The 17556-nt window shown below is 46.5% G+C and overlaps 1 protein-coding gene across 2 annotated transcripts in view; it reads left to right on the forward strand.

Annotated features, from left to right (window-relative positions):
• The window catches only part of TSC1 (TSC complex subunit 1), a 302457-nt gene extending 289310 nt beyond the window's left edge, over positions 1 to 13147 (forward strand). For both annotated transcript variants that reach the window (XM_086924753.1, XM_086924752.1), the window contains exon 22: positions 9771 to 13147. In XM_086924753.1, the coding sequence (XP_086780879.1) occupies positions 9771 to 10395 (625 nt within the window). In that variant the 3' untranslated portion in view covers positions 10396 to 13147. The remainder of the gene's footprint in view (positions 1 to 9770) is intronic.
• Positions 13148 to 17556: the final 4409 nt, after the last annotated feature.

Genomic DNA, 17556 nt, shown 5'->3' on the forward strand with positions numbered 1-17556 from the left:
CCCAAGAGTTCCGATGTGTCTGGCTGTGGCTTTTCTGATGGATACTCCTAGCTGCAGATTACTAGTCTTTTTATTCCTCAGCTCTCGAGTCTTCTCCAAGCCCCAGACTGGATCCAGAATAGATCTCGTGCACGGAGAGCTGGCACTGGTGCTCCAATTAATTTCTGATAGCCTTCCTGGATATAACGTAACAGAGTAATATACATTGCAATATTTTTGCAGTGTCTCACCAAAGTTTAACAGATGTCATTCTTACCACAAAGTTTATCTCTGAGCCTTCAATGTCTGTATCTGGTTATGTGGGCTTAAACATGGCTGCAGGTTATGCGATAAGGCCACCTGCACGCTAAGGCCTTCCAGAAGAAGCAGGAAAGTTTGTTGTGTGTTTATTTTACTTTAATTTGTTTAAGGCGTGGACCCACAGCAAATGCTAGCACTGCCACCGCTCTAGGTCCCACTCCTGATTCTCTTTGGTAAAGTCTCCCGAGTGGGCCGGTAACAAAGACGAGCTGCATTGCAATAAGGACACCAAGAAGGATTTTTCTGCTTCCCTGCATCACTTCCACTTGAGAGAGGTCATCAAGTCAATGGCGTTGTTCCCCAGCTCCAGCCTCCCTTTTAGTCCTATAAGTCTTTTTGGTGTTGATGCAGATGACTACTGGATGTGAGACGCTTGCTCCTTTTTCAGAGTTTTGAGCTCTTAAGCGGGCTTTGCTGGTCATCTTCTGCTTTTGTCCTGCTCCCTTGGTTCATCTTGGGGCTCTAAGGAGCCTTCCAGGCCTACATATGGGTCTTTGCTAGCGAACCCATTCCTGGAACCGGCCAACACTGCTTTACCCCCTTCTAATGCTGTTCTGGCAGTACCTCTTCCAATGCCAAAGATATTGCCAGTTGCTCTACACTCTGAGCCAGTGGGAAATCCATCCTCAATACATCTAGCAACAACTTTGTTTTTCAGAAAGTCTCTCTCTGTAAAACAGAAATGCCATTGCATTCAGGGCTAGGGAACATTGTTTGTAGCATATGTAGCTGTAGATACACATGTTGTGCATAATCTTGCCATCTAGTGTTGGGTTCGGACTCCTTTAAGTAGTCTTTGAGTCACGAGGTCTCCACCTATTAAAAGGGGGAAGCCTCCACCTATTACTGGTAATGCGCATGGGCACTGGCTTCATCGTTAGATTGTTGTTTTTTCCCCACATTCAGGTTTAGTATGTACTTACCGAGTTCTGGGTCGACTCCTTGTGGTGGTCCTGCTGGTCCCGTTCGGATCCTTTAGAATAGTCTGTGTAACAATGGTCACATCTTCTCGTCATCTCAAAGGATCGCTCACCCTCGTTCAGTAGCACGACCAAGACTTCTCCACACCCCACTCGGGGCTGCAGCCCTTGTAGACATTCGACTCCCGAATAGGTTACATCCATGATTAAAGACTCCATTCTAAAACTGACCGAAATGTTGCTCTAAGTATCTGTGGACAGACCTCCATCAGGTATGCAACCTCTGTCCCGCAGCCCCACAAGGCCTCCTGTAATGTTTGCCTCGCATTCCGTAATAGGAAAAACCTTGCGCTACCGTCAAGCTCAATGCCTCAAAAAACAAACAAAAACTATTATGAACCTTACTCTGCCTTCTCCAAAAGCTAAAGATCCCCCCCCCTCCTCACAGTATGATGCTGCTTTTTGTGGAGGCCCTCAGCCCACCCGCCGAGCCAGTGCATAAGATTCCACAGTGTGAGGCAGAGGCACCAGTCCACCTCCTCCACTGCCTCGTCTACATCCACCTCACATTTTCCCCTACTCTTCCTTTCCTTTGCCTCCTTCTCGACCTCCCCCTCTTACCCCTTCACCACATGCTGACCCATTGACTCACTGCCCACAGGTGTCAACACACTCTGGGTTTGGAGGAGACCGTCCAGGACTACGCCATCTAATACCATACTTAAGGGAATGCTTAAGCCAGCTCCTGACCTCGGTGAGGAGCCTTAAAATCCAGGGTTACTATCCCCCAGGTGGATAAGAACTATAAGGTCTCCATCTCTCACCCAGTATACATTAGGGGACAACTTACACCTCTACTCCCTTGTCGTCCATACTGCCCACAAGCATGCCAACGCCTGGGGCATGGGTGATGCACCACCTCCAGACAGGGAAAGTAAGAAAATAGATACAGCCTAAACTCGACATGGTCTACTCGGACACATTGGTGCACCACTAATTCTATTGCTTTACTGTTCCGGTACGACAGGGTGCACTGGGATGATTTGAGGAACTTTTTTAGCACCTCCCGGACCAGTACAAATAGAGGACAGGAACTTGTGGCAGAGGACAAACTCTTCTCCAATACCAATATTCAATGTACCCTTGATACTGCCAAAATTGCAACCTGCTGGATAAATTGCGGATAAATTCAAGAGTCCTCCTTTGCCATCACGCATGCCCACAGATTTCCGGCTTCAAGCTGGAAGTCCTTCAGCGCTGGCTGATGGACTTCCAGCATCAACCTGCCTACCAATGGGGAGTACTTATTTGGAGCGCAGGTTGGCCAGATGATCAACGATAAAGGACACTGATACCGCAGAGGCCATGGCTGCACTACAAACACCTTCTACCTGTGGTTCCTTTCGTTGGTCGAGTCCTACAGGGTTCCAATACCACCTCTCCTGAAATATCGACATCTTTCCAGAGACCGCAAATTCAGCAGACCTCTCCCCGGGACTGCTATATTGGGAAATATAAGAGCAACAACACCAGAGGCCGAGCCGCAGCCACCAAGCGAACAGCGTTGCAAAAAAAATGCCCCCAACGACCACATAACACCTGTCTGATGCGTCGTCAACATCCTCAGCAAGGGTTACTGCTTGGATCTCACAAACGCTCCATCAGGCATCCATCCCCGCAAACACACCCTCGCCCCAGAACATCAGAGCGTCCTTCAAGAGGAAGTGGGGCCACTTATTCCGAAAAGGGCCGTAACGCTTGTGCTTCTCCACCATGACAACGGAGTGCACTCCCTGTACTTCCCATTACCAAGAAAAAGGAATCTCTTAGGCCGTACTCCACATCAGGCCCCTCAAAGAATGCGTCCCGTCGGAGCACTTCCACATGGGAACATTCCAGGAAGTCATCACTCTATTACAGCAAGGCGACTTCATGACCGCCCGCGACCTGAAGGACGCCGACTTCCACGTCCCCATCCATCATGCACGTTGGTGGTTTTTCAGCTTCATGGTAAGTGCCCACTATTATCAGTTCGAAATGCTGCCACCCGGGGTCACCACTATCCCCAGGGTGTTCTCAAAGAGTCTTGCCGTGATAGCCGCTTTTCTCAGGAGGAACGGTGTCCATGTCTTCCCATACTTAGACAACTGGATGATAAGGAGAACAACCGAATAGAAGTGCTTGCCTCACACACAGTCCACCATAGACCTCCTCGAAGGCCTAGGATTTACCATCAATACTGCAAAGCCCTGTCTCCAGCCCCTTCAAATCCTGCCCGTCTTGGGGGCGCACTCAACTCAGTCGCCAGGAACGCCTACTGCAGCCCTGCGAGTGTGCAAGCTTCCCAAGCACGGCTTCCCCCTTTTTCAGCCAGGTCACGAAGTAAGTTAGGACAGTCATGCGTTGTCTCAGCATGATGGCCTCTTGGATCGCCATAGTTCACCCCACGCCAGGTTACACATGCTTCCGTTGCATGAGTGCCTAGATGCACAGTGGTCACAATCGGTGTGCCTCGTAGGACCTAATGTTGTAATGAGGCTGCACTCCTTTCTCTCTGCAGTGGTGGAACAGCATCAACATGTTGCAAGGCCGGCCCTTTCTTGATCCAGTGGCCCAGGTGACCATCACCACAGACACCTCCCTGAACGGATGGGGGCGCACTTCTAGGATTTGACCAGGCAAGAAATATGATCACCCCTTCAGCAGGGTCCCTACATCAACCACATGGAGCCCTGGCCATCCAGCTGGTCTTCAAAGTGTTCCTCTGTCACATACAGCAAAAGGTAATCCTCATACGTACCTGCAACGTGACCCCAGTGTTTTACCTACAGAAGCAGGGCGCACACTCTCTCCACAGCGGTCTGTGCTAGCCCAGAGCATTTGGCAGTGGACATTCCACCACAGAGTTTCTCTACAGCTGGAGTTCCTGCCAGGAGCTGACCTTCTTAGCAGGATGCAGCAACAAGTCCACAAGTAAGAGCTCCACCCACATGTTCTACTCCCCTTGGTGAAGTTTTCCCAGCATGGACCTCTTTGCCACCGCCAAAAACGCAAAATGCCAAACCTTTGCCTCCATATACACACACACCCACTGGCTTGGGCAATGCACTATGGATGAAAATGTCTGGGATATTTGCCTGTGCTTTTCTACCTCTCAGAACTTCTGTGGTTCAAGCACTTCAACAACATCCCTTGCTCATCCTGATGGCCCACATGTCTGCTATCCTCGACCTCTCCCTAGTGACCCAAGTGAAGGTGCCCAACAGGCCAGACCTACGAATGCGGAGTCACGGCACACTGGTACACCCGAACTCCAAATAGCTTAATCTTGTGATTTGTCTCCTGAGATTTTTTTTTTTTTTGCTACCCCAGCCTGCCTCCAGAGGGTATGACCATCCGGAACGAGGGTGCCAGACCTTCGGGAGCCTGTTATTTTGCCAAATGGAAAACATTTGTGCACTACTGTATTCCTATGCAAAAGATACAATTGATGGCCGGAATGCTGGACAATGCAAACATTCACCCCCAGTCACAAGGATCCGGGTTAAATCCATCATTCTTTTGCTCACTATACCACCACAGTTTGGACCCAGCCATATGCAAATCCGTCTTAACCCTGTGCCTCACGGGAACAGTCCAGCCTGAGCTGCCAAACCAGATCCTCCCTAGACCAGAAACAAGCATCCTGGGACCGCTTTCCCTAGGCACATCAACCCTCTCCAGGCAATCATCCAAAACATTACCTGCTTCACTTGCAAAAGTCTGGCCTCGCTTACACCCCTATCGTGCTCCATTTGGCTGCTGTCCCTGCTTACCTTCAGAACATGGAACACCTATCCCTGTTAAGGTTCTCAGTCATTTAAGAGTTTGATTTTGAGTTATTTCACCCAGGTGCCTATAGCCACTGCTTGGAATCTCAACACAGTCCTCAATAGACTTATGGGTCCTCCTTTTGAGCCACTTCACTCATGCCCTCTACAATTCCTTTCTTGGAAGGTAGCTTTCCTAATGGCAGTCACCTTCCTTAGACATGAGTGAGCTTGAAGCTCTTACACTGGAAGAACCTGTCTTTCAAATTCACCCCGAAAGACTAGTCCTTACGACAAATACCAAATTCCTTCACAAGGTTATCTCCTCTTTCCACCACAATCAAACTATTGATTACCTGATACTTTTCACTAGTCCATGGCAGAGAGAGCTCTTGGCACACTAGACATTACAAGAGCCCTCAAGTATTACATTTACGGAACAAAACCCTTCCGTAAGACACAGCAGCTTTATATCTCCAATGCCAAACCACACAAAGGCTGTGCTCTTTCTCAAAGGCAGGAATTGGTTAGTTAATTGTATCCAGACCTGTTATGCTAAAAGACATTTGCCGATCCCTAGTGTACCTTCAAAAAGGGCCCTCTGGCCTTCTTGGGTAACACTGCAATAGTTGACCTCTGCAAAGCTGCTGACTGGTCTCCTCCATACATTCTCCAAGCATTACTGTGTGGATGTCTTAGCTCACCAACAAGCTAATATGCCCTAGGCTGTTCTTCATATGCTTTTTCAATCTTCTGCAACATCCTCCAGCTACCCACCACTTGGGAGAGGGCTGCTTTGCATGTGTATCTACAGCTACAGATGCCACAAATGGAACATGTTACCCTGTAAGCATCTGTTTGTGGCATGGCGTGCTGTAGATTAACATGTGCCCATCTTCCTCCCCAGAAGCATCTAAATTTTGCAGATACCTTTCTTTCTCCGCATGGTCCTTTTCTGTATCTCTAAACTGCATTGCCATACTCACTAGACTGCAGGAAAAACAATTTAACAATCCAACAATGGAACCTATGACCATTCACATTACTAGTAATAGGTGGATTCAGTAGACTTTGGCTCTAAGACTTCTTCAAAGAAAACAACGTCCAAGCCCAACACTAGGTGGCAGGAATCTATGCACTGCATGTGAATCTACAGCACTTCATGCCACAAACAGATGCTTACAGTGGCAGTAACTTTTTCCTTTTTGAAGGAAAAATTCCCTTACACTTGCCTTGTGCTGAAAATGTTGGTCTCCTTGAGGAGATCTTTGGCTTAGATTCTGACCACATTTAGATGCCAGGCATGGTATACCATAATGACTGCACTGAGGCGGGCAGTGTTCTCCATCCTACTGGCACTGACACACGTGACTGTTTCGGCCTGCAGAACACCATTACCCTAGATACTTCCACCAAGGTGGGCTGGAGTGTTCCTCAGGGCCTCCCCCGAAAGATGCGGCCTCATTTACAGCAGTATTGCATAAGTCTGATGAAGTTATGGAATTTCCTTTAGCAGTCGAGGAAAACAAAGCGAACATTCTCACAGAAATCTTTCAGTCTGCTGCCTCTTTCATGAAGGCCTACTTTGTTTCAAGAAAGTCTGAGCTCCACCTACTATCCATTTGTAGTACTTTCGTTTGGGCTACCATCGTCTCATGTCTTTGCAAAGACTGAGCTTGTGGCGCATCTCTGCAGAGCAGAGATTTCTGTTACTGTACCTGGAGAATTGGTTGCTGAAGGCAATCTAAAAACGGCTAGTGGCAGACCACCTTCAGAACAGTCTCTCCATTTGACGTAGGCTACTCCAGGTTGACCCATTCCTGACCTACAGCCCAGTCAGCCTCTCCTCCTTATCACAGCAGAGCTGGACACTGCCTCCCTCAAGAGCTTCTCGCCCACCCCCAGAGACTTGAGGACATTCAGGATGTGATCCTGATACTTTGGAGTGGTGCTCTTCCTCGATCCCATCCTGTCTTTGCTAGTCACTATTATAATGGCCATACAGGTTTCAGTCCAGCTACCATGTTATTTGAACTGTAAATTTGTTTGGGAGAACCACTCTAGACACCTACCACTTCTAAAAGGGGACATTTTATGTAGTCGAGAGGTTGGATACCTGTGGTTCTTGCCCTTCTACACAGAATGCGCTACAAACAAACTTTGTTGTATTTTAAACTAACTGAGGACACCGCCCAGTACAGAAGACTGGAATGATTGTAGGATGACAGTGGGTGCATGGACCAGGGCATTTGCGTCTGGCTTTAGTGTGTTGAAGTATTTGGTCTATCGGTGGGTTAATTTACAGCATTGTACTAGCAAAGCAGACCCCTTCGAAGCACATAATTGGTTACATGTAAAGCAGGAAGTGTTCTCGATTTGTGCAGAGTTTATAACACTGCAGTGGTGCTCCTTGCTCTGCAGAAATGAGGCACAGGCCTGAGTACGGTTCTTGTCCCAGGACTCAAACAGTGGTGCCCAGAGGCCCATAAAAAAAATCATTTGTTTCTGCTGAAGCATGGCATTAAAAGCCCCTGTTGGACAGTTACTCCATGATGGAATCTAAATCATCAATCTGATTATGGCCTTTTGAAAGCACGGTGCAAGAAAACATACTCTTCTAGAACATGATTTGAAGTGTACTACTTTCATTAGTTTTTTGTTGTTGAGGAAATTTTCCTTAGTATTACTAGAATATGCTTCACAGTTTTGTGCCTACCTAAAGAGCATTTATTTTGTTGTGCATACGTAGCTGCCAAGGTTTCAGGGGGCCTCATGTGTGACATTTTCATAATTTCATTGTAATTATGAGTGACATTCAACCACTATGAGTGACATTTTCTCAGGCGCAAAATCAAGGAATGAAGACCAGGGCAACATATAAATATCCTAAATCACGCCCATTTGAGCAACAATAAACTCTTACAAAATCTTTAAACTGCTTTAAAGCACCAGAAATGGATGGGCACTAGCCTAGTAAAAAGCAATAACTCACAGCTAATTGTCATTAAATACAGTTTTGAGATTATGAATGGTTCATGTTCTTTCGTGAAAACTGTTATTAAACCAAACGCTAATCTTGCTTTACAGCACAAAAAAGTCACTTTTACGGAATAGGGTTTTAATAGGAAGTTCCTCGCTGCCTGCCTGATGTTTATGGCCCTGTTACTGGACTCTCCACAGCTGTTCAGATGGTTCGTGTGGGGGGTTTCACATGATGGGCGAAAACGGTCACTCTTGCTTAGCCCCATCACGCCAACTAATCATCGCTCACTAACAGTGGCTTTGTTTTTCCTTGACAGTAAGGCGCACTCAATTGCGGCCGTTATCCAAGCTGCTGAATGCTTGTACAACACATGTAGTTGAACAGGCACCACTGCACACACTTCTAGTGCATGCAGTGGTGCCGGTTTGACTACCTGTGTTTTACAAGGATTCAGCAGCTTGGATAATGGCAGCGATTGAGTGCGCCTTACCGTCGAGGAAAAACAATTTAAAAGCACATAATTTTGCAGAGAGATACCTCACGAGGCACAACTTACTTAGTTTGCAGCGCAAATCTTCATACGGGCCGCATCTCGCCACAAGGCCATCGGCCGCAACAAACACCAGCCCGGGCATGATTGTGAAGCTTAGCAGCAGCAGCTACATGGGAAGGGCTGTGCGCTGAGGAACAATTCCAGTGGCCGCCACGGTCCGGCCAAGGGCCAGCTGAGCTGTCAGACGGGTCCATCGCTGTTTGGTTACAACACCGCTGCACACCTTGGTGATTGTGTGAGCAGCGTCTGCCTTTGCCACTGCCTGCAGTCACTAGTTTATCCCAACTACAGCCACGAGCCACCTATTTACCACTCGCTCCGCAGCGTCATAACGTATAGTCATTAATCATGCTGTGCGGAGGGTGTGTGTTTAGCAGACTCGCCCCAAGCCTGCCGGAAGCAGCTCGCCATGCGCACTGCCACTCCTGACGAGATTGGGAGACCAGCTTTAGTTTTTCAATATTAGTGCATGATTTACCGAGCGCCAAGGAGGCCTATTATGCGTGACTTCGAATTTCAGTGCAGTGATGCGGACAACCGCACTAAAATGCGTTTGTCTAACACCTGATGCGTGACACTTGGCCTGCCAAGTTGATCCTATTTGATGCAAATCCATGCTGAACAAGAAAAGTTGAGCTTTGTTCTTGTAGCCTGAATAATATTTCATGAATAATCTTTCATGGGAGTGATCCTTTTAAGGGCTATCGTTATCCACAAGCATTCGAGAGTAAACTACATTTGTGAATGTAAAATTAGGCAAACTACAACACACTACTGCAGAAGTCCAGATGCAAGTAAATGGGGCCTTTTTCTAGTAGTAGGAGACACTTCACAAACCTGAACTTGCGTACACGTTAACTCCTGCTATTTTGAGTTAGTTGATGCTTCATGTGCAGCTTTGCTTTAGGAAGTTGTCCTCGTCTGGAAGAGACCTCCCATGCCCTCTACTACGTGAGGGGAAGATTGTACTTCTGCTGTTAATTGTGTTTTTGTGAGGAAGGCATGCACTGCTGCTGGCTATTTGTTGTGCCTTCTCTGAGTGAAGATTTCATTGCTGATGGCCATGCTTTTTTCTGTGCGCGGGTGGGAGGTGAATTCTAGCTTGGGAGAGTGCTATAGTTCTTTCAATCGTGTCTTTAGCAGTTTTGTCTGTAATTCTGGTTTTGTCTTCTGATGCATTAATAATATGCTTTCATTTCATACAGACCCGACTCCGCATACGAGGAAGTTTCAGCTTCTGCAGTGATGCCCCATTCTCCGAAACCCCAAAGTTTTTCCCCTGTGGCTTCTTCGATTTCTACAAAGAATTCTCAGTTAAAGAATACTTCCCCAACTGCTAACAATTCTACTGTAAAACGTTTCTCTCCGACTGCCAACAGGGAGGCAAATGGAACCAATGGGGAGGCGCAATCGCCCAAGCAGCCTAGTGCGGAGAGCAGCAGCAGCAGTAGCAGAAGCAGTAGCGCAAGCAGCAGCAGCAGCAGTGGAGGGGTGAGCCCAGAGAAGCCCCCACACCTGCCTCTGGGCTACCACAGTGACTATATGAACGCAAAAGTGCAGCTCGAACCCAGTTCCCGTGTGCCTTTGACCATTGGCTCGTACCCAAGCTCCAAGAGCTTCTTGGGCATGAGGGCACGAGAGCTATTTCGCAACAAAAGCGAGAGTCATTGCGACGGGGAGAGCATGGTGAACCGCAGCCTTGCTGAGGTGCCCAAATCTGAACTCGGCAGCACAACCAGGCCACCTCTGAGCCCAGACAATCCTAGTCCACCAGCCACCACTCGTGAATCTTCAACCAGGTCGTTTCATATCATGGACTACAACGAGTAGCGGGACCACAGCTAGAACTCTGAGATCAGTGTTAGTGGGCTTCAGTCGTATCCCGTTGCTGCGCTGGGCGGATGCAGATGCTCAGCTCACAATACTCTGCTGGTTTTGAGTGCTGTCTGTGCACCTAAGGAAGGTGCTTAAAGTCAACTGGAATCTCTGACCTCGTGACACTTATCACACATTTCCTCCTTGCGTCTTTCTACCAATTTAACCCAGCCATCATGTTGAGTTACGGAAGCGAAAATTGGTACCACCTGGCATATTGGCATGGGTTTTAACCAACATAAGGTCTCAGCTGCCAACCTCCTGATTACCCTACTACTCCGGGCAACCTTTTTGCTCTTTGTTATACCCTCTTACTTGCCTTATCACCAACACCTCCTCCACCCACGCCCAGTCCCTATTTACCTTATCTGAATGAGAGTATGAATGCCTTTCCTTGCGTTCGGCAAGAAGGGGCAAGGGAATGTCTTCTCCAAAGGTGTGAATTATATGCTTTTTGTTTAATTGATTGAAGAATGTGGCTTTGACTTTGTGCTTTTTTTTGTTCTTTGGCACCGGTTATCCCGCTTGACCCATGTGTTAACAAAGTTGGGAAAAGATTGTTTTGCTGAAAGTCTTCAATTTCTTTGAGAACTATTTAACAAATTTGACTAGTTTTAAATTTCTGAGCAAGACTGGTGTTCTGAGATTAAGGTATTCTTATGAACATCCCCCACTGCTGGCTCTTTGTTTCCCCACTCCTACATATACACAACATTGAACATAAACTAATATTTTCTGGGCGTGGAGGTCCCATTCACTCTCCTATGTGTTACGGACAGGTGTCCTAAGATCATTCGTCACTTAGGAGGTAGATGAGGTTCTCTGGGAGAGAGGGTCATTTCTTTATAGTCTGTCTGTGAAAGAGCACGTGTTGCTTGCACTGGAAGAATGTGTAGGGGTAACTACTCCCTTTAAGTGACCTGAAATGTCTGGTGCAGTCAATCTGCAGTTTTTGCCCTGCTGGGGAAAATTAAGGCTAATGGGCCCTGAGCATGGTTAGAAGGGTGATTCTTGATCGAAATAAATCCAATGACCCACGTCTCTTAAATCCATAGCTCACTATCAGCACACAAACTTGCAGAATTGTGTGTTATTAGAGGCTTTGAGCATGCAGGCAGACAGATCTTAAATTCAGATTAAGCTGTGAAAATTCGCACAATCTTAAACCAGTATTTTATATACTGCAGGGTTTGTTACCCTATGGCCAAACAAGGACTTACTTTGTCAGTGTATTTTTAAATTTACTACCTCTACATTCATGCTTGCCAGGTTGCCAGTAGTAGTCTTATTCATGTGGCCTGCCTGTGGTGTTGTAGCCAGTAACCGCAAACTGTTACAGGCTGTACTAATTCAAACCACAAACTCCTTGGCTGTGAGCCTGCTTCGCCCCCTCCACTGGTGCAACCTGTGCTCTATTTGGTCATCTTCTGGTTATTGTTGTCTCCAGAAATTTGCTGTTTTGGTTAAAGATTAAGCAGCCTGTCCTTTCCCAAGCCTAAGTGGGTTTGCTTCATTCCTTCCTTTACATATTGGGAAGAGCACAAATGCAAAGTATTACTGACTGCAGGAGCAACGCAAAAGGCATAGCGGAAGCATTTTTTATTTTTAAGAGTCTGGTTTGCAGCAGAAGACCATGGTGGATGTTCTGCGGCTTGTGCGCATGTTGCTGTTTGGGTGCACTATGTCCTCGGGTCAGGGGCTGGGAGTGTCTGTCATTCCTTAGCTCCCCTTCTAGTAATGGGTGCAGTCAATCCCCTGGACCAGGTCCATCTCCTCTGCAGCTTGATCTGCTACAATGGGTGCAGTGGGTGTTATCCTTCTAGTATACTGGATATGATGGCTATCGATGAGACAACCTCTACATTCTAGTGGGATAGGTAAGGGTGGGAGAAGTGACCCTGTACCTTGCTGAGCAGACATGCCACTATAATTGAAGAAACTCCCTCTGCTACCAGTTTGCATGTTCTTACAAGACACTGTTCCCTCATTGGCTCACCACTGTTAACGATGTAGGTGGTTTCCCCACAGCTCCTCCCCAGAGGCCAGTCCTCTTGACCCAGGACCAGAGTGTTGGAGGGGTGCGGGGGGGGGGGGGTCCCTGCTGCCACTGTCATCAAAAATGGCGGCCAGCCATGAAGCATTTGGATCAGCTGAAAAACAGAATTGTGTTCTGGAGTTGGGTTAGACAGTCTGTTGCAGAAAAGAGACTGCTGTAATCAGTCCATTTTTTATAGTTCAAATAAATTGGAGGGCGCAGTCATCTCCTGCAGTGTCACCTCCCATGCAGAATTTTTGATGTCTCTGCAGTTACAGGTAAATTCTTAGAATTTTAGAGTGGGGTAACAGACAAATACACAATGAGATGCCAAGAGATTTTCCTTGTAAACTGAATGATTTTGTTCATCTTCTTTTGATGGGTGGGACAGGGTGATTCTACATCTCCACATAGCCCCCCTCACCTCTGTCTCACTCTCCACATCAATGTTCTCTGCCACAGTATTTAAAGCGCGCTGGACCATCCGCACAAGCGACACACCATTTACTGACAAAGCAAGCCATTCGGTTCCCCCAGAATTAACGGTACAATGGGAAGACTGTGAAGCCAGAATATTGGGTGTGTGGTGTCCTGACAAGAGTAGTCTTGCGCTGTAGAGGCGGCTGCTTTGTGTTCAACTGTGAAGAAATAAATACAACGTATTGTTTTGCACTGGTTCTGTTGTGCTTCTTTCATGACTGGGCAGGTTGGGAAATTCGGATGCTCTTGGGGTCCATTGTGCTGTTACAGCAATTCATGAATTCCAGCTGTGTGTCAAGGGAGCCTGCTGTTCAGTGGTTTCAGAATGCAAACATCACTGTTCTTCGATACTTCTACCTGCAGATTCCCCTCCGTTTGACTATCCCTCCAGTGCCAGAATGGGTGCGCAAACTGCAATAGCTCTTCCACAGCGTTGGGTGGTATTGGCACCAGAAACAGGGCAGGTGTGATGTCATTGGAGTCATATAATGTCACCACACCGCTCTGACGTCGGTTCCTGTTTTTTTTTTTTTACCAGAATCCTGATCTGCTGGCAGTAGATTTTCACATCTTCCCAATGCTTTTCTTCAACCAAAAAATGTCTTTTGTCAGTGGCTTTGGGTTAAGCCTTGCCACTCCTGGTGTACTTCTCTGTCCCTTGATTCACTCAATCAACAAGAACACCCTATCAATAGTGTCATTCTCAATTCATATAGAGCTCATAGATAAACTTTGAAAACGATCTCGCTCAAAATTCCTGAAACACTCAAACAATGATCCCACCATAACATCCAGTGCAAAGAGGTCAATTTATTTCTTTAGTACATGTGGATATTATTAAAACACCATTTATATATTAAAACACCTAAAATAAAATGCAATGCATCAGTTCAACATAATTAAAAACCATAACATTCATCAATTCGAAACTTTTAACACAGAGAGCCCTAAAAAATAGGGAAAAGAAGGGAAATGATAGACCGTATACTTTCTTTTAGCTCAACAATTTCCTAGGAATAATTTTACAAGATTAACCTGGATACATGAACTCTATTTTGTATCTACAGGTTCAACTTGTCCTCAGGATAATGAACAGAAATGCGTCAACACGTTTCAATGGTTATCTGATTATTCCATCTTTATCAAGTCATTGCGTTCACTTTTCTTTGTGGTAGATTTGATTGTTATACCATGAATGAAAGGGAGTTGATATTTGCACTTATTCTTGTACTTCTTTTGCAGACTCGAAGAATAGTCTATTAATGGACCCTCTTCTTAAACAGACTTGAATAATCACCGTTTCCCAATTCCCGTATATTCTTGAACAGTTCAAACCGTATCCCCAGATTTCTAGCTCTGTGTCCAAAAAATCTGCATGTGAAGTCAAGGGTAAAAACTGAAAAATCTAACTGTAAAGCGCTTGAGCGCAAATGGCGAAAACACTACGCCCCTGATGCTAAAAAAAGCTATCATGAAGCTAGGAATCTTTACCACACGGCCTGCGCAAAAGCACGAGCTGCATTCGTCTCAAAAACTATCATGGAAGCCACTAATATGCCTAAAACCCTATTCAATAAAGTCAAAGAACTGGCTGGCGCTCACACTATAGCCGCAGCACCCCCATTAAATACTCAACAGTGCCAGGCGTTAGCATGCTTCTTCACGGCGAAAATTGAAAAAATCATCCTTGACATTAATGCTAACAATAAAGAACCACCCCCTTCCTCTGACTCAGAATTAACTCCCTCCTGTGCCAATGTACTGGAATCCTGGCCTGCCTTCTCAGTAGACAAACTGAAAGTGATTCTTAAGACCATCAAATCCGGCTCCCCCAGGGACCCTATTCCAATCAAAATCATCAAGCAACTTGACGACAGCTCCTTGGAGATTATTGTAAACCTTCTGAACTCCTCTCTTAACCTTGCCACTGTCCCAGCCATATGGAAACATGCCATGGTCACGCCTCTTCTAAAAAAAACCTACAGCAAACCCGGAAATCCTTGCCAACTACAGACCTATATCCCTACTCCCTGCCTTCTCCAAATGTCTGGAGAGGCACGTGCATTCAGTTCTATCCAATTTTGCAGAAGAAAATTCATTGCTGCACCCCTCACAGTCGGGTTTCAGGGCTGGTTTCTCCACAGAAACCGCCCTACTTGGAGTCACTGAACACATTCGAAAGCTCCTAGACCAAGGTCAGACGGTCGCGCTTGTGCTACTAGATCTAAGCGCGGCCTTCGACACCATCTCCCACAAAACTCTCATTAAAGAACTGCACAAAAATGGTGTACGCGGAAAGGCCCTTGAATGGATCCGGTCTTTCCTGGCGGAACGAACCTTTCAAATTACTTCCTCACGAGCCTCTTCGGATACCCTGCCGGCACCCCATGGAGTGCCGCAGGGATCTATTCTCTGTCCTCTATTCTTTAATCTATATCTTAGACCCCTGGCCGACCTTGTGGAACAATCTGGTCTCACCCTTATGACCTACACCGACGACTCCCAAATAATTTTTTCCCTATCCGAATCCTGTCCAAATTCCCCTTCTCTACTTAAAGTAGGACTCCAAAACATCCTAAATTGGATGACGAGAAACCAATTAAAACTCAATGGTGACAAGACAGAGATCTTGGTCTTGGGAAAACATCGAGATTTGTGGAATCCCTTACACTGGCCTGACCAGATGGGCTCTCTTCCTACCCCGGTGACCCATGTTCGGAATCTGGGATTTATTCTGGACAATTCCCTTTCCATGAATCAACAGGCCAGTAAAGTTACTGTTCTTTGCCTCACCATAGTCAAATGGTTGAGGAAAATCCTTTGGATGCTGCCTCTTTCCACGCAAAAGACCGTAGTCAATGCCCTTATAACATCGCGGATTGACTACGGCAACATTCTGTATCTGGGAGCCAACAAATCAGTAGTCGGCCGACTACAATTGGTCCAGAACGCAGCAGTCAGTCTACTGTGCAAAATTCCTAAAAACTCCGGAGTCTCGAGTCACCGCCGGGAACTCCATTGGCTCATGGTCGAACAGAATCCGCTTCAAAGCCCTGAACTATATGTTCAGAATTAAAGCGGGCACGGCACCTAAATACCTTCTAGCTCTAGCCCACCCCTACACTCCCAAGCGCAACCTGCGGTCGCAATCGGCGGCCAATTTCTGTGTGCCGAGATTCAAATTGGCAAGAGTAGGTGGCAGATCTTTCGCCCATCTGGGACCATCCCTCTGGAACACACTCCCTCCCTTCATTCGAAAGGAGGAAAATTATGCCAGGTTTAGAAGGCATGTTAAGACCTGGCTATTTGAACAATAATCTCAATAGCCAAAACCCTTCTTCTGTTTTTCTAACTAGCTGAGTCTAGGCGCCGGGAAACCCTTTTTGGGTAGCTGTTGCGCCCTACAAATTGAAAAAAATAATAAAATAATAATAATAGAGGGGCTTTACTACATACACCTCCTCCCCAGCCGATGCGCTTACGTCGCGCTTTTATTGGCTCATGGATTCCCCTTCCTACTTCATTCCTTTTGGAATGAGAATTCCACCATTTTTCAGGGTGTTCTTGTTGATTAAATCAAGGGACAATTTGTTTTTTGTACTGATAGTACTCCACTCCATTGGTTGTTAACAAGGGGTCTCTCTCTGTTTAAATACGTACTTCTCTGACTCCACAAGGTCTGCCTGGGGTCAAAGCATGACTCTCTGCTCTGGTACCTGTTTAGAGTGATGCAGAATACCAGACGCAGGGTGCCAACCCACCACAGTCCTTCATGGCATGATGGTGATCTTCAGCTCTGTAGCACCCCCCTTTGTGCCTGTGGACCCCAGGGTTCCTTTCAGGATACCGCTGGCGGGTTGGCCCTCTGTGCTATCCGAACCCAGATCTTTCAAGGCACACATCCCTTGCTGGCAGGAGCCACACCGGTTTGAACCCACCTGTTGGTTGCTCCTCCACTAGCGCAGATTCCAGAGCCATCCCTGGTACAAGCTCCTCCCAGGAACAGACCCCGAAAGCCATAGCAAATCCGATGAGATCCAGGATGGGAGGCACAAAGATTGACTGGAGAGGTCAGTAACAAGGAAGAATCCCAGTCTGGTCTAAAGCCAAATCAACGCCGCATAAATGGTATTGCATAAAGAAAAACAATAGTCCCTTTGGGGGAAATGAGACCACTTCCTCAGCAACCATACATAACCATCACTAAATTGTTTTGATAAAGGATCACATTTATTCAAGTCATTAAAACAACATGGCTAAAGCTATATTTTACAAACCTGTATTGTAGAAAGGTGCTCCAAAAATGGTGCAGGGAAAGTGAAGTGAGTGAATTAAAGTGTGCAAGTGCTATACAGAAGGTATATTAGGCGCCTTGATGCCCATGGGCTAAGTCTGCGCAATATAAGACTACGTTAATTCATATGTACATGACTTGTGGCTGATATGGATGCAATTATTAACACCACTCTATCAGAGTATAATGTTCCACATCATATTAAAAACCGTCTTCTAGTATCTTTGTCAATGTTTCGACCCTATTTCATTACTCATATCAGGGTCCTCATCGGGACGGAAGGTCTGGTCACAAATAAGGAAAAAAT

The sequence above is a fragment of the Lissotriton vulgaris genome, chromosome 5, assembly GCF_964263255.1.
Source record: "Lissotriton vulgaris chromosome 5, aLisVul1.2, whole genome shotgun sequence".
NCBI classification, from domain to species: domain Eukaryota; kingdom Metazoa; phylum Chordata; class Amphibia; order Caudata; family Salamandridae; genus Lissotriton; species Lissotriton vulgaris.